Source organism: Bacillus rossius, chromosome 2 (genome assembly GCF_032445375.1).
Source record: "Bacillus rossius redtenbacheri isolate Brsri chromosome 2, Brsri_v3, whole genome shotgun sequence".
NCBI lineage: Eukaryota > Metazoa > Arthropoda > Insecta > Phasmatodea > Bacillidae > Bacillus > Bacillus rossius.
Genome location: NC_086331.1, coordinates 40,388,348 through 40,416,138, shown reverse-complemented (window position 1 = coordinate 40,416,138; position 27,791 = coordinate 40,388,348). Strand labels below are relative to the sequence as shown.

Below are 27,791 nucleotides of genomic sequence, written 5' to 3'. Positions count from 1 at the left end.
ATTGAGACTGGTATTAAAACAGGAGACTTTAGAGATCTTAAAAATTAGTAGTAGTAATTAAAATGTAGGGAATATGGCAGCAGCCGAAGAGATTTATTGCACTTCGTGGAAAAATTGTAACATATTGGTCGGTATATTAAGACTTCTACTTGCCTCGCAAAAATGATGAAAATTTATCCAATACCATACAAACATGGCCTATACTTCTTGAAATAAGAGGCTCATCCGACATACAATATTTACTTGTTTTGTCTGTGTATAAAAGTGAAAAAATAAATTATATTAAGGATAAAAAATATTTTTTTTTGTGTGATCTAATTTCTAGTGAAGACTGAGTTCTCGTAGTAAAACTTCTAACTTAAAGCTGTAAAAATTGTAATCAATGACTAACAAAATGGAGAGTAATAACAACGGCTTACTAGCAATCGCGACGATTTCATGCAGCATTTTAACTGAAATTATTTGGAGCCAAATGCTGATCGAGGCATTGTAGTCAGATGGAGCCAAATGTATATGAAGCCATTGTAGTCAGATTGTGCTGGATCCTATAGTTTCCTTTCGTTTTTTAGCGAATGTATCCTAGCGATCGTATCATACCGAGTTGAATGTTCGGCCCAAGTTTGTGTTCTTTTTATTGAATGTTTGTAGTCAATTTTGTAGCCAGGGTTAAATATTTAATGGTTCAAACCACCTTAGTTTCGTAGTAAGCATAAAATACATATTTCAGGGATGTTTCAGCTCTCTAGTAAACTTTAAATTTGCTAAATTGGTATTTTTATACCAAGATTTTTTTCTATGGTGTTAAGGTATCCCTGTAGTCATCAAGCCCTATTCGGAATACATACTTATTATATGTTTACCAAGTTAGAAGGATGGGTGGTTGAAATATTTAATCGTACTCTAAAGAAACCATGTGAAGGGAGTTCACAGCAAAAGGTTGTTATACGTGGTTTTGATATGTTACTGGTATTACTAAATAACTATAATAACAGAAAACACCTAAAATTGACATGGCACCTGTAAATTAAAAATATAACTTACTCCTGAAAACTGTTTATTATAATGCAAATCAACTAGGCGTAAGAAAACTTAGAGCTAAAATTGAAGAATTTGTACGTATCTCTAAATGGTCGACACAAATATTCCTTGTTAGTTAAAATATGTTATTACCACTCGTGATGTTATAACATGGAAGATTTATGAGGTTCAGCGATACATGGAGGACTTAACGAGTAAGAAATTCAGCCTACAAAGTACCCAAACGAATATTTGGTAGTAAATGTGATACGTAGGAAAGATGATCGCTTGTTTTTTAAATGATAAATCTTAAAACAGTTGGATAACCACTACTGATGTATAAATTATAATGTAGTGTAAATATTTGTAATTTTTTATGTTAATAAATTCAAGTTTTAAATAAATATTTGTTTTATTTATTCCCGTACTGTTTGAAAATTTTCACTATTTACGAGGCCGGGATTCTTGTCGAAGGTGCTTGGTATTAGGAGGCTAGGGACAAGTGGAGACAGGACTAAATGACACAGCTATTAGGGCTGGGAAGGGTCAGTGCGAGGGTGAGTGTGTAGGTCTGTTGACGTCAAAGGTCGTGCGTCAGAGGTGTATGCGCTGGGATGTATGGACACGCTGGACTTGAAATGGTAGATGGGTGGGAAAGGTTGAATCATTGTACCCTTAGGACGTATCATGGGTAGTTATCAACAGAGCTAGTAAGATGTGCCGTGCCAGCTATGTGGAGATTGTTGTGGAGGAGTCCTATGCGAGCTGGGAGGAGGTTAGCAACCAGGAAGAAGCTCTTGCGATGGAGGAAGATGAAGAGTTCTAGGAAGACATCGTGGATGTACCTGTGACACCTATACTCTGACTGAGGAGGATATTTCTGCTGTGGTGGTAGGGAAATTATGCATGTATCCCGAACTATTGACTTTGGAGCTGTGTGCGCGAATAGTTGTGTGAATAGAGCATTTGATGGATAGTATGGAAAGTACTGCGGAGCGGGATATTGTGAAGGGGTTCTATAATGTCCTCTTGAACGTCATTAGTCATGGGGAGAAGATTATGTTTAGTTGTGTGATTTTATTAGATAGTTTATTTACTTCGAATTTCTGACACGACTATTAAAAATATAGTATTTTAATGTGATGTGAAGTGCATCACGCAGAGGCAGTAATGGCTGAGGTTAGTGTTATAACTGTATACACTACAGCAGAAAGACATCTGGTTTAAATGTAAAATATGTTATGTATTTTGTCTCTCTCGTGGAGAGGGAACAAATAAAATACTCTGCAAGACAAATAAATATATTTTATGTAAATAGATTCAATCTTTTCTATATATTTTTCGTTTTTTGTTGAATAGTTTCCAGTTTTGTCGTATAGTTTTCGTTTTTTGTATATGGTTTCCTTTGTTGTATAGTTTCCCGTTTTTGTATATAGTTTACATTTTTGGTAAAAAGTTTCCGGTTTTAAGTATATAGTTTCCCTTTTTTGTATATGGTTTCCATTTTATGTATATAGTTTCTGTTTTTTAATTAGTATATTTTCGTTTTGTTGAATGTAGTCACCATTTTTTGTATATAGATAATTTTTGTATATATTTTTCTCTTCTTGAGGATTTTATGTTGTGAAAAGCCTGGCTTTATTTCAAAAAATATGAAGGCTATAATATAATATGATTGTACTTACATACAGCTTATTACTTTGATATAATAACCTCATTTCTAAAGGTAATCATAATTAAACTTATATCAGAAAAGAATGATGCAATTATACGCAAACATTAAAATATCTGCTTCCATGTAGATTTTAAACCACGAGTACGCAAACACGAGCTGGTTTAGAAGAGTGAAATGTAATTATATGCAAAAATTTAAAATATCTGCTTCCATGCAGATTTTAAATACGAATGCGCAAACATGATCATGCTAAGAAGACAGTGAGGACACTGAAAAATTTCTGGTTCTGAACGGTGTAAGATAGAGTAAATAAATTAAATTTACCAATTAATTTTTTTATGATTACTTAAAAAAAAACCGGTTATCGCATCCGCAACGATGACACGGTTTGTTTGAAAAAATTATAACATATATCTGAGTTTAATGGTATAAATATTTATTAAAATGAGTGTGTATTTTTATTTTTATGGTCTATAAGGTTCGTAACACCACTGGTAGAGGATAGAAACTCGACCTTGCAAGCATTGACATATTTTAGAAACTGACACTCGATGACGACAGCCACCAGAATAAAATCAACATGGCGGACTCCACTAAAAAATATGTTTGCCTCCAGCAGACGATGCCTGTATAATTGTATTAATTTTTTTTATTATTTATTTTGATAATAAATATATTTTCAAGATGGTGTAGTAACAAAAATTGCAATGCACAGGATTGGGCCATACAATTATGTCATCGTAACGAAAATTCCAACCCACAGGAGTGGGATGCTCGATGATGGTGTCATCAAAGTTTTTATTAAGAAATGTTTATATAATTTTTTGCAACTTTCTACATTTTTTTCCCAATTTTCTAAGTTAATAATTGAGGATTTTCAATATGGTGGATGTGATATCATAAATAAAAGTGGCAGAATGTTCTAGAAAACAAAATGGCGGAATGTTTTATAAAACCAAATGGCGGAATCCTAGATGGCAGACGGAAGTGACATAATCCATAATGGCCGCCGGGGTCAAAGTTATTGTCAAGGTCATCCAAGATGGCGGTGGTAAGTGACGTAATCCAAAAGGTCTGTCGTAAGTGACTTAATCAAAGATGGCCGCCGTGAATCCCCGAAACCCTAGCCATGAGCCAGTGCCCCAGAACGAAGAAAATACACTTCTGTTGGGCACTTCAAACGCTTGGTTCGCTTTAATATTTTTATCCAATTCTGTAATTTTAGCAATCAGTTGGCCTTAGTGGTAGTTGGCTGCACCCGCCATCCATCCGGTTTCCAGCTGCATCTAAAATCTTAGGAAAGACGATCAAGACGTAAGTGTATGGGAAGTGAACTAAATTGACTAGGACAACAGACGAAGGTAAGAAAAGAACATCGATCTTCAAGTGTTATTTACATATAATTATCTAACTATACTGTCAACTTCCGATAGTCCTACATCTAACGGTCCGAAATGCCCGATGGTCCGGTACGAACGAAGAATGTGAGGACTTAAACCAATTAATGGAACTTAGCTAAAAACCTATAATTTTCAGCTTAGTTCAAAAACGATATTACAGTTCGCATATAAGTGGTAGTCAGAAGCGTTCGACGCAGCCTTCGATTTTTCAGAAGCGTACAAAGGACCTGGGCACAACTTAACATAGTTTTAGTCTAGATATCGGCTTGTTGTAAAACCTTTTATTATTATTATTTATTAGTCATGTTAATATTTGTATCAATTGTATTATATCGATTTTTTTATGGTTAATGGAGTTTTACAATGTGTAAGATATGGGAGTTATTCATGGTATTTATCGCTGTAATGGCTGTTCAAGCCCCTAATAAAGCACAAAATACATGCGAAACTTCCCTACAGGCCTGAGACGAACCTAGGTCCCTGCCTAACCCAAACCTCTTCTTAAAGTACACCTATTTTTATTTGGATTAAGGAAAATATCTTTAAAATATACCATAAAAATTTATTTAGGGCTTGTGTATTTTTTTATTTGTTTATCCGTATGTTTCTGCTAAAAATAATTGCTGCCAAACACCAGCTTTTCTTTACAACTTAGTGTTTAGTTATCGCGGGAGATAACTCCGCACTATACGGCACTTTCGGAAATCCGAAACATGCAAAGTCCCAAACATTCCGTTAACTATAAAGTTTTATATCAAAACTTCCTAAAGTTATTTGGCAGACTCTTTTTGAGGGAAATATTAATTCAATGCTACTTTCGTGGAACATTATTAAATCTTGTTAGTACTTTGTGACTTCACTTAAACAAAGCTAAACAAACTAAGTTAGCTACATAGTGAGCTTATACTTGAGTAATGGAGATAAGAAATACTGATCAGTAATTCGACTGGCAATGGCTACACTAATATATTCAAACACATAGTCCCAAAGGGTGACATGCAGTACTCATTTTCATCGAAGCCAGTTATTTAAAAATAAAACCTTTTGTATCTTTTACCGTTCAAGGAAATAAAAAAAATGCTACCACGTGCCATTTCCTGGCCTTTGGGTATCATGTACACTATGATAAAATACATATAATATTTCTTGAGCTTAATAGTAATTATTCATGTTTTATCTCTTAAATCAAAATTGTACAAAATTAAAACATTTGGCGAACATTTGGGAGACACAGCCATATAAAATGTTAACATTTCTTTCGTAACTTTTCATTAATAATGCACGTTTGATATAAGTATTGTTTACCTCTTATATTTGTTTTTGTATAAACTATATAATGCTAATGTATAGGTTAATAACGTATTTCTCATGTTTAAGAACATTCCGAAAATTTTCTTAAAGTGAAACTTCTATATAATTATTGGGACACTGATTACAATAATTAAACCCAGCGACTGCCATAAAATATCGTGTGTATTTTGTGTTTCATACGTGTCAGGCAATTAAACTATAGCCTCTGACATTCATGTAAGGCTATGCATTTCACGAACTCAGTTATCCCACAGTTTTCCGACAAGTTTATTTATAATAACCTTTAATTAAAAATCAATTATAGTGCAGCATTATGAAACAAAATACATCAAAAATGATTACTAAAGGGGAATGAAATCCTCAATCATGATTTACAAGCGCGAAAGCTTATTAGAAAAAATATTCGCCGGTTTGTTATACAGCTGCTAATAGTTTACAATATTCAAAACAAATGAAGTGGTTAATATTGGTACACATAATTCCCTTCACTTCAGGAAATAGTGGCAAAAATATGTTTGTTTTATTTTCTCGTAAGTTATCACCAGACGGCCATTGTTTTGTGGTTTGAAAGCTATATATGTGTTTTTGTGAGAGAGTGTAAACATTTGTGTGCTCAAAAGTTGGTTTAAAGAATATTGAATTTTCAGTTGTTTAAAAGAATGGTTCCAATCTATAATTCTCTTATCAGTCCCATCACCTTTATCAATTTTGCGTAAAGCCCTGATGGACTGAAAGAATATGCGAGAAAGATAAGGAATTTTACTTTATCAAAATTTCCTTCAAATCACATTAATTTTTTCGAACAATTTTTTTGAACGGTAAATTAAGTCGAAAAAAGTCACAACCACCACCATTTTGATAACCAAGATATATAATGATCCAAATCATTTAAATGTGTCAGTTTTGAATATTTTCTATATTTTCTTGATAGGGTTATTTCATCCATCATTTATAAAGGCTCGATGGTTTTTCACGGCTGTAAAATTTTTCCGAAATCCCAGAAAACCAAATTTCGGGTGCGCTTAAAGTAACACATAGTGAAGAAAAATTTTTAATGCAAAATAAATAGGTGTATCTATTTTCTTAACGTTTAGTAAAATAAATAAATTGTAGTATCTTGTTATAGAAAAAAGGAAACCTTCTTTATAAAAAAAGTGTTTATTTAATACATGTTCATTAAAACAGTTGCAGAACTGGGAATGATGTGTGAAACTCCTTTTTCGTAGACATTTTCAATTTTCTTTTAATCCTATCATTGAAGACCATTTACACGAGCCCTAGATTTCAATCGATTGGATTTAATGAATTATTTTATGGCGTGAAAAGACCTTAAGGAACAATCCACATTGTGCGACCTCGGCAAGGGACAAATGACGTCACTCGTCCTGGCGCCTAGTCGACGCTGACGCACGTCACCCCACCACCTACCTTTTCACTTCGCCGGCCCCCAACACTTCTTATTAATATGTTAATAGGACGGTGTATCAGTTGTCTTTAAGGAGCCCGCCTATTTACCTTAGTTAGGTGGCATTTTAAGTGCAGCGCTCGCTAGAGCTTCTAGCGCGATATAGCCCCTAAGAGCATTGCTGTAGACTGGCGCGCAATCTTCCCGTCGTGCGTAGGCCAGCTACGAGATTTGAGTGTTAACCTTAACATTACGTAGTGGAGAAATGAACATAATGGTGTAATGCAAGTCATTTGAGTGCTTACAATAATCTGTACCGGTTATTTCGTGCCTAAAATGTATTCTTAAAATACAATGTTTAGCTATAATTAATCTTTAAAAATACAGATTCGAAACAAAATTTGAAAACAGGACTACTCATCCACCCTCAGCGTATTATTATGTTTGGTTTTTTTTTCGTAAAAAATCACAACGCGTATATATCTTGAGCAATTTTTAATAGGCGTTGTTTTTGCTGAAGTTCTCCACACCGTATGTGAGCCCGGGTAGGCGCGGCCTTGACAACTGGAGCTCTATTTGTGCATACTGTGATCACACTGATCATCCTATTAACCCCCACATATGACTCAAGTACACACGTTACACTGAGGAATCAATCGTGTGGCTTCTTTATTAAAATAATATTTATAAAAAAAATTGGTTGTCTGTAAAGTCGGTTTACGGACGATAGTTTAACGTGACAACGTCATAACAAAACATTTATGAAATGATTGATCCAGAAGAAAAGGAAATATCATATTCGGCCTGAGACTGAGCCGTAATAGGTTTTTGCAACCAAACCATTTAGGCATTAAAAATATAAAATTCTTTGAGGAAGAATTTTTTTTTAATTTTTAAATCTTTTGAATGATAAAATCTACCTATGCATACTTTTATGAATAAAATTAAATCAATTTTATTGAATTATCACTATTTTTGTATGGATACAAAGGAGTTTAATGAAATCTGCAATTGAAATAATAAATTTACTTTTATTTGCATTCATTAATTCAAATATATTTATTACTTTTGAACTGTTGCGTGCGCCATATTTATTTTTACAAGTAGAAAAAAAAAATTCGCAGCTGCCGGGTTTCGAACCGACAATCTTTAGTATAAGAGTTAGGTACGCTTACCACACACCCACGAGGCCATACTGCAATAAGGTAGTTTCAAATATTATATATATTTATAAAAACTTTGTTCATGGTAGGGGTATAGTATTAACACGATTTTATAATGTGTTACAATATTTTTTAAAACATTGTGCAAAAGATCCCGGGTGTAATTTGAATTATTATGTGTACATAACTGTAAAACACCATTGTTGGTTCAAAACGTATTTCAATTTTCAACATTACTTTTAAATAACCGTACCGATTGTGCTGAAAATCGGTGGACGATCGTTAAATTACATAATATTAATAATTCAAACGACGAAAATATGATTGAAAAGTCAAATCGATGGTTGTTCCAATTGAGTGGAAGAGAGATGCACGCATGCGTACAATGAGCATGAAGAGAGATGCCACGCATGCGTACAATGAGCATGAAGAGAGATGCCACGCATGCGTACAATGAGCAAACAGAACATATCCGTAGTGGGACATCCGTAGTGGGACACTTTTTCGTGCGTGCAGCCGGCGTTCATCGATTTATTAGACGTTGTCACGTCAAAAAAAATCAACAACAGTTAAATGAATTGTGGCTCAACGTTTCATAGAAATAGAAGTCATTAAAGACGGCGAGGGGTGATGCCTCGTAAATAGAGCATTGATGGAATGCATTGGTGGGGTAAAACGAAATAACTCTGAGAAAACCCATTGGCTCAAGTGTAGCTCACCTCTTAGCTAGCATCGTGAAATAATTGCAGCGTGCAGAAAAAGAATCACCACTTCCTGATTGGACACACAGTTCAACAAATAAGCGATAACTACGCCTGTGATTGGTCAACAGCCTCAGACAATCACGGAACAACCCCCTCCCAGCAGATTGCATACACAAGGTCAGGCAAGCCAGACATTAACTTACACTAAAAATATAGTTTTGTGATCTCCACAGTCTACAGTAATAAGAAAACTGTTTAAGACAAGAAGTCTCTACTTTTTTTGAAATTATGAAAAAAAAAACTTTTGGAATTGGCTATTTATATTATTGAGAACTCAAAAATGTCGTATTTAAGTGTTTGTCTGTTTTTTATGGCATCAATCAAAAAACTACTTGACAGTTGTTGATGATTTTTTTTGTTAGAAAGGTTCTGGCTAACTTAAAAATTAGGCTTTATATAAATAAAAAAAAATTCACTTCTAAGGGGGCAAAGAGGTATACATATGGTTTAATGATATTTAATTATAACTCTTAAATAAGTCAAGCACAATATAAGATAGTTGGTACCAATAATTAACATAGGCAAACTAGCAGCCACAATTGTTATATTTTGCGAAATTCAACCCCTAAGAGATGAAAACGTTTATGAAAATGTTTTTAAGATTAAAAATTATATCTCAAAATTTCATTAGGTATAATTAATGATATTCGGTAACAATAATGAACAGACGAAAACTCAAAACAGCAATTTTTATATTATAATAAAAGGTGAAAAAAGGGTAAGTATGTTTAAATATTAATAATTATATCCGAGATTATTAAGCGTAAAAAATCATATTGGCTACCATAATAAACATAAGTAAACTGCCAAACATAATTGTTACTTTTTGGGAAATTCAACCCCTAAGGAGTGAAAAAAGGGTAAATATAACTTTTTTTAAGATTAATAATTATATCTCCAAATTTAATAGATATTAATAAATAATTTAAGGTACCAATAGTTAACCTACAAAATCTTACAACAATAATTTTTATATTTTGCATAATTCAACCACAAAGGGGTTAAATTGTAAGTATGGTTTTTAGATAATTAACTATATATTCGAATGATATTAAGAATTACAAATTATTTTGGGTACCAATATTAAACATACGAAATCTTCCCACTAATATTTTACCATTTTAAGAAATTCATCCCCTAAGGTGCGAAAAAAGGGTTAATTATCGTTTGAAGATAATTAATTTTATATTCAGAACAAGCCTAAAAAGATTACACTAGGAACCAATAAATAATCAACTAATAAAACTACCAATCTCAATTTAAACATTTTGTGAAATTCCCGCCCTAAGGCGTAAAAAAGGGTTTAATATAATTTTTGAATAAATAATATTACATATAAATATAATTTTTATAATCCAATCATATTTAATTATTATCCGTAACACCCTAATCTTTATAGGATCAACTCGGGTCAACTTGCAAATAGGCGGAACTTCAGTCATGCTATTGGAGCTGCAAACCAACAACCCTCACAGTAATACATCAGCCAATGGCTCAGGCTCAAATTAAATGCATGATGAAGCAAATCCCCAGCAGTTATTGCTGACTGGCTAACGGGGTCACATCATCGCCATGGCGGACCCAAGCTGCAGATGTAAAGCATGTTGAGATCGTAAAGTCAACAAGAAGCGGAAGGTTGTACAACAATTACAAAAACATTTTCAGTAAAATACTTTGTCAACGCAAAATACGAGTTCATTTATGTATATGCAGGTAATAATGGATGCGTTTCCGATGCTGCAGTAATAAAAAGCACTGTTTTCTACAAAAAACGGTTAAAAATGTACTAAGCTTACCACTTCCTAGCCCACTAGTAGTATATAATAGCCGGAACTGGGACTGGCTTCTGGCTGTGGTGTCTGTGGTGTTGACCGCCATCTTGGATTGTGACGTCACGGCGGCCATCTTGGATGGTTGTGACCTTGACCTTTGACCTTGACCTTGACCCCGGCGGCCATTTTGGATCCGCCATCTTGGATCCGCCATTTTGGATGACGTCATTGTGTTCTCGAAAATTCAGGCATTGTGTTTTCCGCCATATTGGATGATGACGTCACCGTTGCATTTTCCGTTACGGCCGCCATCTTTAACTTTTTTATTTATTATCCGATTTTAATGAAATTTGTTTTAAAAAATATAAAAAAATTAAATAATAAAATTTAAATACATTATTTATAAAAATTGTACTTTTACGACACGGAGTTCGGAGTCCTCGGTTCGAACCCGACGAGTGCAAAAAAAATTAAAAAAGGCGACCGATCCTTCCCCCGTGGTGGGTGCTAGCAGACTGACTCCCACCACTTTTTTTCAAAGCATATATTTCGTCATCTAGTATGACGTCATGTCCGCCATCTTGTCTTCGATGCTGGAAGCCATCATCATTGTATCGTCGGCTAGAGTGCACCGACGCCATGTTAGTTTAATTCTTACCCGCTAGAGTGCAGTAATCATTTATTGTTGCTGTGACACCCGCCATCTTGTCATTTGGCCACCATCTTGTCATTTGGCCGCCATCTTGAAAATCCGCAATTATTTAGCTAGAAATTCGGAAAAAGTTCCAAAATTCATTAAATAAATTTGTAATCTATATACTAATTGATTGGATTGACTAAGGTCCATGGTTCGATACCTGGCCGATACAAAACAACTTTAATATATTAAAAAAGTATCACTAAAGTGTAAGGTTTGAGTAAATAAAAACACCGAAAGTTCTTTTAAAAAAAACTTTTATTACACAAATTCAGTACACTACTACAAGTACAAAAAAATACACAGACAAATTACTAAAGCCTTGTGGATTTCTCGATTGAAACAGTCTTCTTACTATACGGACTAAGTCCTTTACATGACTTTAAATGTCTATTCAGTTTATCAGGTCGACATATTGGTACACCACAATTTTCACACAAAGCCGAATTATCGACTTCATTAAAAGGACAGTGATATATTTCGTGTCGTTGTGCACTCTGAATATTTACCAATGTTTTGTTACAAAATATACAGCTTGATTCCGATGAATGTACAGCCAGTCTATCACAATTCCTGAGGTGCCGTTTTAATCTTCCATATTGTACAAACTTGCTTAAACATCTGTTGCACTGATATTTAATGCGTAATAATCACGTAATTTCAAGTTTTTGATCTTCTCGCAGTACGTGCAGCCGGATGATGGAACACCGTTGGATGCACCTTCCTTCATCAATGCCACTGGAACTGTTGACAACCATTGTAACACTGCTGACATGTTAACTTCTGAAGCCGTTGAGGTCTGCTCTGCAGAAGATGTTGCACGCGTCGAAATCTCCCGCTGTGCTGAGAGAGCAGGTGTAGCTGTAGACATCGTTGTCATCGGGCTCTGCACTGATGATGGTAGACCTTCGATCCAGGTTGGTGTTGATACTGGTAATGATGCCATCGAGTTCACAAGAATAGATAGATACTGGTCCATTATGTTATACAAGTCTAACTATCCGAGCCGTTCATCACCGCAGCCAGAGACGGACTGAAGTCCATATCACCTGGGGTCTCACTTATATAGTCCCATTAGCCTGTACAACACATGAGTCAAATCAATAACCATGTTCATTATACGTCTCGGAGCATTTTTTATAATGATGATGTAAGCTGTCGAGACGTGAAATTAGTTTATTACATTTTATACACTGAAACAGTATTCTTTGAGCATTATTCTGACAGCTACTCCTTTCATGTCTGCGCGCATTTGAAGTTCTAGTAAATGATGCGTCACAATATTTGCATTGATGCGATGCACGCTCTTCATGAATTGAAGTCTGGAATGCAGATTGTGAAACTTCAGCTGATGATGGAACAGCACGTATCTTTGTCTCCTCTGCAGTTGGTATCGGGATCTCCACCGCTGTCGTGGTCTCCTCTGCAGTCGGTATCGGGATTTCCGACTCCATCATCGTTGCTGTCATCGAGGTCCTCGCTGCTGTCGGTAAACAGTCTATTCCGGTCGACATAACTAAACCTCACGAAACTTAATGGAGAGAGCACGTCCGTACTGCACCGTGACCAGAGGTGAACTGCGGGTCCAGTCGTCTGAACCTCGCTTATATACCCGTGGTCTACTGGTATACCTCATGAGTCAAAATAGCGTCTGTATTTAAAAAAATTTTATTAGGTACCTAAAAATTGTAGAAATAAAAAGCATACGAGTTCAAGTTTTACACATTTATTTATAAAAATTACACAAATACATATTAGGTTAAGGAATCAAGCATTTTCACAAGCAAAGTCTTTAATGCCGCACGAACTGACACGTCGACTCCGGTCCCAACTGGTTCGTTGACTCCGGTTCCAACTGGTTCGTTGACTCCCGTTCCAACTGGTTCGCAGGCCACAGGATCAGGAACACAAGTTTCCAGCTGGTCATCTTCTGTGACGTTGACAACTCCGACAAGACATGGTCGATGACGTCTGTGACCACGTCTACGCCTGGGCTTTGGCTCAGTGCTAGTTGGGACAGATTCACTGCCTGAACTGCGACGACGAGACACACACCGTTTGGACGTCTGCGTAGAAGCATCACAGGTCGCAACAGGTTGCAACACGCTCATGTTTGGTGTTGCACATGCAGACGAGGTGACTACCTCAACGATGCTAGCAGGAAGGATTGTGTGTGGTCTCATGTGATAGACGGCACAGTTTCCAGGTTCGCAACAAGCTACCAGCTGCTGAGTCGGTTCGTAGGACACAGGAAAGTGCACAAACCGCCAATGCTGAGCACCTCCATCACAGGTTTCTGTATATGTACGTAGATATCCGGAATCCCAGTAGCTGTGCTCGACACTGCTGAAGCTAGGTCTTGCGCTCACGTACACGTTAGCAGGATGAAATGTAAACATCTTCTTGCAGGTCGAACGTCAACTGAAGGCACGTACATATGTACGCCATTTATATATGCAGGCTCCTACTAACATTGTGTGTGCCATTTCTGCATTAGCTGCGAGTTTGTACAGGCAGAGACACGTTCAAACTTGTCACATGGCTGCATGTCGTATATTGCACTAAGCTTGCGCAGGGAAGGACAGCCGTAGTCGGTCTGTATATCTACGATTTCAGCTGCTCCGTCGTCACACAACTTGCTCAGCCATTTCTTCTGTTCGGGTCCGGCAACGTAGATTATTTCGTTTTGAACTAGTAAATCTTGAAGTGTGTTTTTCACTTGGTGGTACGGAATTTTTCCTTCTACCCACTCTAGTCCGTGATAATATTTACATAGCCATTCGTTCGACCGTTTACTTTTTTCGTCTAGTAGTTTCCACGGATACGGAGGTCGGAAGCTGCGGGTTCGAGTCCGGCCGTCGTGAGTGACGGCAATTTCCTTGAGCACGAACCCATTTTGGCTCTGGAAACCTTGCAGGTTGCAGTACATCTTGTCGCTAGCAATGCTCGGTCGTAACTAAATTATTATCGAAAACCAAACAGTATTTATGTCAGAATTTTCACAAGTTTGTCTCGACAATTGTACGAAGCAAGCCGATCGTGAAGTATCAGACAAAAAGCATAGGTGTTTGGTGGAATATTTCCGCTAGTCGTTATCTCGATCCTACAGTCGATGATGTTTGAATTTATTCGATCATCCTGTTTGGAAACGTCAAACACCATTAACGGAGCCTTGTTCTTGAAACTGTCGGGACTCAGTATCGGTGACTGTCTCCGTCCATAGTAAGCTTGCTGAAACTTGGCATACATTTGATATGCTAGAAGGAATCTTCCACTTTCAAAGTCCATGTTCATGTCAACGTACGGATAACTTTCGCTGTTTAAAAATATTTTTACATTACGTATTTGACAGTTATCGAATACGGAGCGACTTACTCCTGCATTGAGCTGTCTTCCGGTCTGAAGCCCGACGATGATGTATCTTGGTTTTTCCGTAGCGAAGCTGGACTTTACTATCCAATTGATACGCTGACTATGAGGCAAGCCAGGATAAGTTTCCAGGCTCCAGGATCGGAATGGCACATCTAAATTCTTGGCATTTTCTATGTTCTTCAACATCTTGACTCGTTCAACGGTGCTCACTTGGATGTGGGGCAGCATCCACTCGATAGACTGTAGTGTTAGCGAGACATCTTGAGGGTTTTCTGCAGCGGCGACAATTGCATTAATGTGCGTGTTTGCTAGAAGCAGTACGAGCTCTTGTTTCGAATTAATGATTATATGCTTGTAGTCCTCAGCGAATCCAAGAAGCATGGACAGAGGAACACAAACTTCGAACTTCCCTTCGGCATAAACCGGAAGCTTATATTCATCCTCGAGAGCCCAACGGGCCATCTTTGCAGCAGACAGTTCATTTGGCGTGAGCGAAAGGTAATTTTTCATAGCAGATGTTATGCCTTCATCTCTCGTCTGGTCTACCTCGACACCATTGAGTACATAAGTAATGCGCTCGATTAGGTGAAGAATACCATTGCAGGATATTGACGTCGTTGTCGGATGCGTACCATCCGCTTTTGTAAGCGTGCCTCTTATACGTAGAAATGACTGCGAAGGTAAAGTACAAATATCTTGGTGCTGTACTGCAATGTGTACTTCCGATGGTAGTGCGTACGGTCCGAGCAGGAAAAGCTGGTACTCGTGCAATTCCATTTTCGTAATGCTGTCATCAAAAATGACTGGATCTTCCACGTTGAGGATTTCGTCTTCCATATTTATTCGGCACTTGTCCAATACTGAGAAGATACTTTATGTTGTCAGGTGTTAATGCACCGATGTCTGGTAGAGAACTCTTCTTGTTCACGCCAATACGATTTCTTTTATAACTGTTCGGTGTTACGAACTTCATGCCCATCGCTTCAAGTGCAGACGTAATGTAATTTCTTCGTCTTGAAAATTCACCAATCGTCCTCGCTGGTCAACGATTCGGACGACGACTTCGTGTGCGCACTTCACGACGACTGGAACGTAAATGATACTTTGCGGTACTTCGACTAGTTTATATCCTGGCGGGACCATCGGCGAAAACTCGTGCAGCATGTTGCTTAGTCTTCCGTTGAGATACGTTCCACTTGCCAAATTACAGTTTATTCTTATGACATTCACAGGCAAAATGTTTACTGCGCGTGTAGATTCGTACGTTCTTCCCGTATCATAAACCTTTGATTCGAATCCGAGCATGGTACCTATGGTGCCAGGTTTCGTAAAGTTGACATTTTCACTGCATGTTAGAATGCTTTTTTGAGTGTTTGGATTTCCACGCAGTTGAAAGTCTACATCCTGTGGTAACATATCCCTGATGTAATTTGCAATGTCGTCAATTTCGTAAGATCCAACAGGTAACCGTATTTCATGAGCGGTCCCATCACTTTTCAGGAAGCAGATCTTGCAATTTTTTTCGTTGATATTAGGTATGGCATTATACGTTTGAAAATATACGAGTCCGATGCTCCATTCTCCGTCTAAATCCAGAGGCGGGAAATGAACCGCCCGCAGCTCAGATGCGTGACCTGTCAGGGTAAGTGTTATCGACATGACTAATAAATTAACATCACTGCACAACCTTTAAGTAGCAATTTTTATTTGTCAGCTAATTTTTGTTTGTTAAAAAGCGAAGACACAAGTGTCCGCAGTTTGTTTGATTAGGCTTCTGTTCCGTTTCGTAATTGTAAAACAACGTAGTGGACCGGCCCAGGTACTGTCGCAGTTCGGGCCGAGGGCGTAAATTTCCAAAACTGTCGTAGTAAGTAGCTTTTTTTCCAGATTTTATGTACGCCACCCAGTGCGTGCCGCGACCCGCCGACGTGTCTAAATTAATTATGGCGCACTCACGTGTCTTTGGCTTGCTGGGCAAAGTGTCTCGCATAAACACGCCGCGGAAATTTGGTATTTTCAGTTTGCGTGCATACTTTATTAAATCTACGTTGGTGAGGGGTCGTTTCGGGAACTTAGGATTTTCTCTTTACGCGTTTCTTTCTCATGCCTCGTCCTGTCTTGTGAGGATGCAAGTACAGTCCTGCGCCGTTTTTTTTACCGATGGCAATGGCTTCCATGCTGGCATTGTGTCGCTGTGCTTCTTTTAACTGCTTGCGCTCATTCTTCGAAGTGTTGACTGCCCGCACTATACCGCTCGTTGCACCGATAAGGCCTCCGAGAGCACCCAATGCAGGCAAAAGCAAAGGAAGAAATCCTCCTATAATCTTCTTGTCGAGAGTCTGTAGTTTTTGCTTGGCTTTTTGCACGCCTGCACCGATCTTGCGCTTCTTGGTCTTGCGTGAGTTAGTCTTTGACTTGATGTAGCTGGTTCGACGAGCACCCAGTCCTAATTTCGTCTTTGCCTTCATGATCTTAGATACGCCCCACGCTGCGATTTTCTCTCCTAGTCCCACGTTCGACGATTTACTTATATCTTCGGCTTCCTGTGCCAATATCTCGTCGGCCCGGTGCCTGGATTCCAGATTTTTGCTTAATGAATATGCGATATCGTGCTGCTTGCACTTTTCGTCGAGAGAATTAATGCCCACGTCACCGCGAGCTAACCTTTTCGCTAGTTTCGTGCCGGGGCCGCAAAATCTGTAGCCAGGAATGTGTAGCTCGAATGGTAGATTGTTTATCAGAGAGTTCACGAGTCCTGCGCCGATGTGTTTTTTGTTCTAACCTCTTCGAGTCATTACGCACAACTGACCAGAAAGTATAAATGTGTTTGATTTTATACAATTAAATTAGTACAATGCAGGTCGTCAAGCAAGACGTGTGTTTGCCAGTGTGCATTACGCAAGACGATGTATTTAGTGCGCGTGAATCACGACATGGTATATTATTACCGTCCACCGTACGTTGCATAATGGCGGGTTCGTCCAACTGCGGTAAAACGTGTGTTTTACTGAGTTTACTGGAGGAACCAAATGGTCTTCGGTTCGAGAACGTTTACTTGTATTCCAAGTCGTTGCAACAGCCAAAGTACCAGCGCTTGGCCACTGTTCTACGCTCGGTGGATGGTCTGGAGTATTTTCCGTTTAGCGATAATACCGATGTTGTACCTCCAAGCGAAGCAAAAGCCAATTCCGTGTTTGTTTTCGACGATGTAATGTGCGAGAAACAAGGCATAATACAAGAGTACTTTTCCATGGGCAGACACGCCAAGGTAGACTGCGTTTACCTGTGTCAGACGTACAGTCGTATTCCAAAACATCTCCTACGAGACAACGCAAATGTCATAGTTAGTTTCGCATGGACGAACTTAATTTACGCCACGCTTATGATGATCACGTAAACACCGACATGACATTCCAGGAATTCAAAGACATGTGCTCCTTGTGTTGGAAAGAAGAACACGGATTCCTAGTTATAGTCAAATACTGGCCTCTATATAAGGGCAGGTACAGACGAGGTTTCGATCAGTTTATCACCAAACATGAGTCATAGCATTTCGAAATTCGGTCGTAGCAGTCGAGACTTACGTACTGCTCTCAAGTCTCATGACGACGTTATCCGCAAATACATTTCGCTACTGGCTCAAAAAATAGACGGGGTGAAAAAGGAATTACTTGAGTACCTCGTAGCCATAGACCAGCGCGTGGAAGCCTCGGATTCTCGCATTCGCGACATGATCGAAGTTTCGAATGCACAAAGACGGGACGATCTGAGGACTTTTCAAAGTAGTCTGAAAGCATCACTATCTCAATCGTCAACAAATTCAGATTTGGCCAAACACAAGAAAGAAGTTTCTGCGAACGAATAAAAAAGTATAAAAGGAGGTCTTGCAATAAGTTTTCAGCCAGTACAATGTCGGACCTGGCCAGTGACCTTCATCGAGCTATACAGTCTGTTCGCGAAAAATATTTACTTGCTAGACGAACCAGACTTGCACGTGAGATGGAAAATGAGGAGATATTTAAACCAATCACTAGTCGCCTCGACAAACTTAAAAACAAGGAAGAACCAGCCTTCATTGTGAAGACAGAAGTTGAAGATGAAATGCCGACTGTAAAGAAGAGAAAGTATGAACCAGATCGAGAAGAAGAGGACTTAACAAGTACAGAGTCCATGCACAAGAAAAAAATACCGAAAAAGGGACATCAAGTTAATGCAATGGTCCGACCATACCTGATATCGTTTACGAGCCGGAATAATGACACAACCTAAGGAGTGTACAGAAAACATAATAAATGGTTCCTCGGTACTAAAGAAATAGACTTTCTACCAGGAAATATCGTGCGCGTAGCAGAGTTCAAAACGCGCGGGACTCCGGGTCTGTACGAATTGCTGTTTCGCAGGGAGCCTAAAGGATATTCTCAAAACGACTTACAAGAGTACAAAAAACTGCTAGAGCTAACCAATGCACATTTTCGCGATAACGATCCAGATAGTGGTGTATATAAAGACGTAGATCATGAAAAAATCGACATTCTCGCTAATCTCTTCAGTGAACTAACAATACATGGCGAAGGTTTAAAAAAGCTAGAAAGTGGTCAGACATTTCACTATGTATATTGGGACGACCCTAATGAATTAGTTGATCGCCTTAGAATTCTACATGCATCGCTTAGTGTAGGAAACTATTTGCACATCAACGAAATAGTCTCCATACTTGAAGAACTGAAGGAAGCCGGCTACATACAATGAGTCGAACCGGAATCGCTCGCGAACTTCATGCTCCTGCTAGACGGAAATACCTTCGTCGCAAAGTCATAGTTCGTGGAATTGATGATTTATTCCAGGCGGACCTTGTTGAGATGATACCGTATTCCCGATTGAATAAAGGTTTCAAGTACATGTTGACAGTCATCGATGTTTATAGCAAGTTCGCTTGGGCTAGACCTGTCAAATCAAAGACTGCAACTGACGTAGCCAAGGCCATGAACAATATTTTGCGTGATGGACGTGTACCGTCGCACCTGCAAACGGACCTCGGGAAAGAATTCTACAATGCGACCTTCAAGGCTTTGATGAAGAAGTATGGCATCAAACACTACTCTACATTTAGTAACGTCAAAGCCTCCGTTGTCGAAAGGTTTAACAGAACTTTGCGTTCCAAGATGTGGCGGCAGTTCATGGCTAACGGAAATTACAAGTGGCTTGACATCTTGCCGAAACTAATAAGCGGGTATAATTCCACTGTGCATTCTACCCCGAAAATGAAGCCAAAGGACGTAAAGGATAATCGCCTGCTTCAAACAGTTTTTCCCAACACGAAGAAGAAAGATCCACGAAAGCGTAAAGCTAACGTCGGCGACATTGTGCGAATCTCCAAGCAGAAAGGTATCTCCGAGAAAGGTTTCACTGCGAACTGGAGTCCCGAACTTTTCCGTGTGACACATGTTCGTGAATCAGAGCCTAGGACCTACTACCTCGAAGATTTGGACCACAAACCTATCCATGGCGGTTTCTATGCCGAAGAGATTCAGCCTACATTGTATCCCGATACGTACTTGGTGGAGAAGATTATAAAACGCAGAAATGGACTGTCCTACGTCAAGTGGTGGGGCTTTCCACCTCGCTTCAATTCGTGGGTGGCAGATGCAGACGTCGAGAAATCCACAAGGCTTTAGTAATTTGTCTGTGTATTTTTTTGTACTTGTAGTAGTGTACTGAATTTGTGTAATAAAAGTTTTTTTTAAAAGAACTTGCGGTGTTTTTATTTACTCAAACCTTACACTTTAGTGATACTGTTTTAATATATTAAAGTTGTTTTGTATCGGCCAGGGATCGAACCATGGACCTTAGTCAATCCAATCAATCAGTATATAGATTACAAATTTATTTAATGAATTTTGGAACTTTTCCCGAATTTCTAGCTAAATAATTGCGGATTTTCAAGATGGCGGCCAAATGACAAGATGGTGGCCAAATGACAAGATGGCGGGTGTCACAGCAACAATAAATGATTACTGCACTCTAGCGGGTAAGAATTAAACTAACATGGCGTCGGTGCACTCTAGCCGACGATACAATGATGATGGCTTCCAGCATCGAAGACAAGATGGCGGACATGACGTCATACTAGATGACGAAATATATGCTTTGAAAAAAAGTGGTGGGAGTCAGTCTGCTAGCACCCACCACGGGGGAAGGATCGGTCGCCATTTTTAATTTTTTTTGCACTCGTCGGGTTCGAACTTAGGACTCCGAACTCCGTGTCGTAAAAGTACAATTTTTATAAATAATGTATTAAAATTTTATTATTTAATTTTTTTATATTTTTTAAAACAAATTTCATTAAAATCGGATAATAAATAAAAAAGTTAAAGATGGCGGCCGTAACGGAAAATGCAACGGTGACGTCATCATCCAATATGGCGGAAAACACAATGCCTGAATTTTCGAAAACAGAATGACGTCATCCAAAATGGCGGATCCAAGATGGCGGATCCAAAATGGCCGCCGGGGTCAAGGTCAAGGTCAAAGGTCAAGGTCACAACCATCCAAGCTGGCCGCCATGACGTCACAATCCAAGATGGCGGTCAACACCACAGACACCACAGCCAGAAGCCAGTCCCAGTTCCGGCTATTATATACTACTCCCACTACCTGGAAATAATAATAACATACCCCAATGTATTCCTGTTTGATAGTGCATTTGGCCTCCACAAACAGTTTCTTAAACCCTATCTCTTGAAAAACATATTACACGAAGAGCGCATTTATAATTACAGACTCTCTCGTGAGAGAAGATCCGTAGAGAATGCTTTCGGCATTTATGCTACGAGGTTTAGGGTGTTCCATACCACAACCTTATTTAGCGTGGAAAAAGAAGACATAATTTTAGCATACTGTTTTTTACATAATTTCTTGATAAAAGAAAAACACCTGCTATGTGACTGAGTTATCATTTGATCGAGGGGATACTGACAAATGTGCATTTCATCCAGGTGAGTGGCGAGAAATTGCACCTATGGTGTCACCTTTTCAGTCTAAATCCAGGGATCGGTATGAAGGACAGCAAGTGCGTCAAACCTTCACTAACTACATCAGAAATGAGGGGAGTGTACCCCTCCAAGAAAACATGATTAGAGTTTTACAATAAAAACAATAACAAGTTACTTACATTCTCCTCAGTGTCTTGTGCTGATTCGTCTTCTTAAGTCTCTGTAACCCTGGTAACACTTGTTTCTTCATCAAGAAATATCAGTAGATCGAAATACCATAGCTTGGGTGTATATACGTGGTCAGAGACCCAGAACCAGTATTTGCACTTGCCGTAACCGGCACCAAATGTTAACTGCTGTATCCTTTATGTTTACAATAATTACCCCTGTCATTGTGTTCTTTAAAATTCCAATGCATGTATTTACTATTTCACTTACAATAATCTATGTTGAAGAATACTTTTTAATAAGTCATTTATAAATAATAATTTATGAAATTATTCAAAATTCTGTTGTACAGATTTGCAATGGATTTCATTTGGTACAACATTAGCCCTAAGGGGCATTTAAAGGTGTATTGGTTTATTTTACCATAAGAGATTTGTTTAATATGGAATTTATAGGATTATTAAAAAACAAAGATGCAAGTATCAGTTTCTTTTTTTACATTTGATTCCTAGGCTAGGAACCAGCGATAGTTAATTACTCAAAATGAATTATTAAATATTGAACCATCCGTGAATCCAATAAATTTCAATTTCATCGTGTATTATATATATTTATTCAGCATAATTAACTTTGGATCTCTATAAGTCCTGCGCCCGGTTTGGGTTGTGGTGTGTGATTTGGTCAGTAAACGACCATCATAGGCTTGATGTAAGCTTTTGGACATACGCCATTGCTAAAGCACATGTATGTCTGTAGAAGAAAACTACAAAAAACACAAAAGACAAAAACACAAATTAAGAAAAAATTGCTGTTGTCAACAGGATATAAACACCACATAATATTCCATATCAGGAATATGGTCAACAAACAAAGAAAAACAAAGAAAATGGACCAACAGAACGAAAAAAAACCACAAATGATGACAGCACAAAAATATTAAACCCAAAAAAAAAAATCAGCACAACATTTGAAACGTGACAAAAACACAGCAAAACGAAAAGACGAAACAAACACAATAGTTTTCCAAAAAACCGAAGAGAACGAAAAAATCCCACAAATGATGACAGCACAAAAATATTGAACCCAAAAAAAAATCGGCACAACAGTTGAAACGAGACAAAAACACGACAAAATGAAAAGGCAAAACAAACATAATAGATTTTTAAAAACAGAAACAATCGACGTTTCGGGAACTGCTATCTGCTCCCGTACAAGGCAGAGACGCACATGGTACGAAAACACAGGTGCGATCATATTTAGGCTAAGGCTACACGTGCGCAGAATCCCTGCGTGAAATCACGCCAGTAATATGAACAGCAGCAAGGAGAATGAGACCGGCCAGACGCAGCTGGAATTCCCGCCGGGGAGAGGACAGGTAGGCGCGTCTTCAAGGTCGCCCGCTCAAGAATGCACCGTGGTCAATTCGTAGCCGTGTTTTCACAATGTTTTCACTGTGCTATTTCAGGTGTTGTGCCGCATAATGGATTTAGACAGTGAACACATAATTTTGGAAGTACAAAAATACCCGTTTCTGTATGACACAAAAAGCAAAGATTTTAAAGACCGAGAAAAGAAGAGAGAATCTTGGTTGTTAGTAACAGCGGCTGTTTTAGTAGAAAAATGGACTGAGTTAGACGAAGAAAACAAATAAAATGTTGGTAAGTACCATTAGTAAATATATTGTAAGGAATGAATGGTAAACGATCTGTCACAGTGACGCACTTTGTTACATCCCGGCTTGCGGTGTGGTAATTCCATGGTTGGTGTTCCCATATGGCCAGCGGTAATTTCCATCTCTTGAGGCCGCTTAAACAATACCATTAATAATTTAATTTAAATTCTGCATGTATTGTGTCACAAGTACTAACATTCACTTGCACGATGATAATATTAGCAAAATTTAACAAGTAAGTGGTTATGTGACCACCCAAATTATGGTACTAAATTGACATGATCGTTATATTTATAGTATCATTTTTATACTATGATGTAGAAACATTTATCCATCATAAAACTTACTGTGTTTTGCCTAAATATTACGTATTAATGATAGAATAACAATCTATCAATGAAATTGTGGGCCCCTAAGTGAAATAATGCTAATGTATTACCTGTATGTATATGTATTTTTATATTTGATATATGCATGTTAAGTTTACCTATGAATCACTACCAATAGAATAATTCTAATTTTTCAAACACACTGAAATACAAACTGTTGGTAGAAAGTGATTAAATATTTCAATGACCAATGATGACTAATGCTACTAGAAACAATAACTGCCTTTAATTAACAAGCAAATCAAGCTCTTTATGTGTCATTAATTCTGCACATAAAAATTGAAAAGTAATTAGTTTGAACGTATTTTCGTAACTATTCAGAATCTTAAAGCAAAATTGTAAAATGTGTACACAATATTAAACATTGGTTTCGAATATACTTATAGTTAATCCATAGCATAGAAAAACTATACTTGTTAATGATCGGGATTTAAGTTGGAGCCATTGTAATAGTCAATTGTATTTCAATGAACAATGATTTACAACAGTTATTAACAGTTGACAAATAGTAATGTCTCTTCAGCACAAATATAACTTTATCAGGGTATTTCTTTGATAACTATCCGGCTAGATAGACATCGGTAAGCAAAAGCTTCAAATCACAAGACTGCTGGTATGTTCTTGAGTGAACAGACAAAATTAGTGGTTTAACTGAAATTTGTTTTAAGTTTATAATTCTTTTTTAGAATAAAAGTTGTTAATTAGATTAATTGTAATATTATTACTCTCTCCTAATTAGAATATATATTCGGCAATATTTTAGCTTCAAAATACGCTTTTGAGTAATACCGTCTATATGCATACGCATAGCATAGGAAGAACATACATATACGGAGTTTGGCAATTTAATTCACTCCTGAGTAAAGTTATTTGTATAACTGCCCTATAATTTATCCTCATATTAAATGTCAAAGAATCATCATTAATGCGACGATCAATATGCAAAACTATCTACCACCAATGCAGTAAATCAATATAGCCTAATCAGATTTCCTTACAAAAATCCAATCTCCTCCAGATATTCTACCATTACTCATTAATACATACATTTTTTTTTGCCAAAACAACATTTCTATATTCATTAAAGTCTAGAGAGGTCTAAAGCATTGGGTTGCATAGAGAAATAACATGTCATGGAATTGTCTTTTTTCTACTATCTCTCATAGACTGCAGAAATAAATAATAATGAATATTAAATTAGTAAGTTCCTGGGATGAACACATACGTTTAGAACAAAGATTTACACGTCAGCAGACGAATTACATGTGGAACACTAGCACTGTGTTTACTAAAGCTATGCTTAAGCACTTATAGTAATGAGAATATTTCAGGGAAACTTCATGTTCTCTCGTGATTAAAAATATCCTGTGTTCATTACCATGTCACAAGCTATAACTTGTATGTCTGAGTTTGAAATCCGAGGAAGACGTGTCAAAGGAAGGCCATCTATAACAAACACGACAAAAAGAATGGACATGCTTGAAGACGGGCTGGGTAAAGTTTGTCAGATAGGTAAAATTAAACACAGACACTTTTTTAAGGGCAGCAATAGTAAATTCATTGGCAAGTACACTACTGTGTTTACCTACTATTACAAACTATTCCCTTCACAGAACGGCACAATACCGCCACGCCACCTATGTGGTCAATGAAAACGCCAATGCGGTAATAATAGGTTTTGGAGCTCAACGATTATAGAGTTTTGCCCAGCCAAGCTCGAAATTAAATTTTAGTCGAGAAATAACAGCATAGTGTGACATGTAGGTCTATCGATTTCCTCAAAAATTCGTGGTGAGTATTAAATCGCGAATCTAAATTTTTTCATAAATGTCGTTTTACGTGCAGACATAAATATATTTAATCAGATATTTGAAGTCTAATTTGAAAACCACAATACCATTCGTGTAAATGTAATCCAAAAAATTTCGGCATTTTTATCTAATATTAGCATTTTACGAAATTACTTCCCGTATTCACTACAAATATTATTTTACCACCAAAATCTTTGCCAATATCACTTCATGAAATCATTATAAACAGTGTTATATATTCGGAATTGAGGTTAAAATATAAGTACGTTAAACAAAATGAAAAAAAAAAATGCAAATGCTATGTATATTATGTTTTCACGGAGTATCTTGTATATTTTCTACCAATAAAAACATGCAAACAGGATAAATGTGGGTGTAAGAATTGAGTAGCTAAATATTACACACAGTAAAAGCTGTTCAAGATGGCGTGACTCACAAGAACCAGAATAAAATTTATTCAATAGAAAATTGCTGTTTAGTAGAAATTGTGGAAGCCAATAACATTCAAAATAATTTATTTAATATAAATATAAATTTCGCTAAATAGGTAACCAATAAATTTTCTATTGTATAAAATTAATTTATAATGTTCGAATTATATATTTTTAACAAATACATTTTTCAGGCCTTCTGAATAAATATATTTTAAGCTTAGTATTAAATTAAATACTTAAATTTTATTTTTCTCTTGTAAAGTATAATAAGCTTCAAGTTAAGGCTTATCAAAGGAATGTTATACCCTGGAAATGGACATGTTGGGATTTATAGGTTTGTAATTATTACATTGCCTATTCATGTGCTCTTTTATCTAGTTTACATGAATAGTTGCTTTAGCACACACTTCTATACGGTACTTTTAGACGCCAGAAGCTACTAGGATATACGTAAATATATCCATATAATATTTTCGACAATATTAACAGGTTACTATATGTGAAAATTGATTTATATTATCCGCTTTAAACTATTTTTATTCGTCGATAAGATCCAATTTTCCTTTAGAATAAGTAAAAAAATATTATTCACTTTCCTTTAATTTTTTCTTAAAAGTTATTCTAACTAGATCTATTTCGAATGTATAATTATGGCATACTAGCCTTAAAAAAATTAATACAGTGTAGGGTAGTAGCTTAAAAAACAAAACAATAAAATTTAAGTTGAATTCAATAATAAAATGAAAAAAGTGGTTTGAATTTTTTTTTTAATTTTAGAACGTATTGAAGACTTATCTGCTTGCCTAAAAAAACTGGGGGGAAAACCGCACATAATGTGATGAAAATCTTTAAATAAGTTCAGGTAGTACTAAATGCGATACAATTTTTATTTTTATCACTATGCGTATTTTAAGGAAATAAAATAAAAGTGTCGATCAAATTTCGGGAAATTTGCTTGAAAGTGTTCGTAAATTTATAACTACCTAAACACAATGCAAATTTATTGAGATCGTTTGGCAACAGTAAAAGAATACAGCTGCTTGCTTGAATAACGTTACCGTTGAGGGGGAAGGAGTGGAGAGAATAATCGAATGTGGTGAGTTCACAGCTGAACAGACACGCAAACCACTGGTGGCACGGTATCGTTTCTTGGGTATTGATCCTTGCCGCTCGATGCGAATCGTAAGTTCGGCGGCCCCGTGCTGGCACCTGAGAACTTAAGAGGAAGGGTTATGATGCTAAAGGGAAGCCAGGAGGCTAGCAAAGCAAGGCTGGAGCGTGGGAGAAGGTGGGTCGTGCATAAGGATCGACGGAAGCGTATGATAACTGGGGCGTACTTACATTAGGATGGTGCGTCGTCTATCGGCGTACGGCAGGCGCTGTTGCGGACGACCCCAGAGGGCTGACTGATGCTTGCCCGAGCGGGTGGGCTGGCAACACTGGTATCGATCCCTTGCGCGCGGCGCCCGGCTGCTGACTGACTGCCGGTCATGTGGCGCGCGTGCTTTTCAGCCTGCAATGTTGGTATCACCCGCAAAGGGGTGGGCGAATTCCAAGAGGGGAGAGGAAAAAACCAATGCAGTGCACGTAAGTCTCAAACATTCCTGCTCCGCTTCGGTAACCAACCCCTATGCACACAAACAAACGCCTGATTCAGATAAATGCTCACAGAAATTAGGAAGATTAATTCTCGATTGAAATTCTGCGGGTGTTTTGGCGATGACGTAGGCGTGTGACGTCACGCGGACT

At 37.5% G+C, this 27,791-nt stretch overlaps 1 protein-coding gene across 1 annotated transcript in view; it reads right to left on the bottom strand.

Moving 5' to 3' along the window:
* LOC134529255 (vesicle-associated membrane protein 2-like) overlaps positions 1 to 27,518 on the bottom strand; it is a 541,017-nt gene extending 513,499 nt beyond the window's left edge. The window contains exon 1 of the mRNA XM_063363155.1: positions 27,384 to 27,518. Within this exon, the coding sequence (XP_063219225.1) occupies positions 27,384 to 27,385 (2 nt within the window). The 5' untranslated portion in view covers positions 27,386 to 27,518. The remainder of the gene's footprint in view (positions 1 to 27,383) is intronic.
* Positions 27,519 to 27,791: the final 273 nt, after the last annotated feature.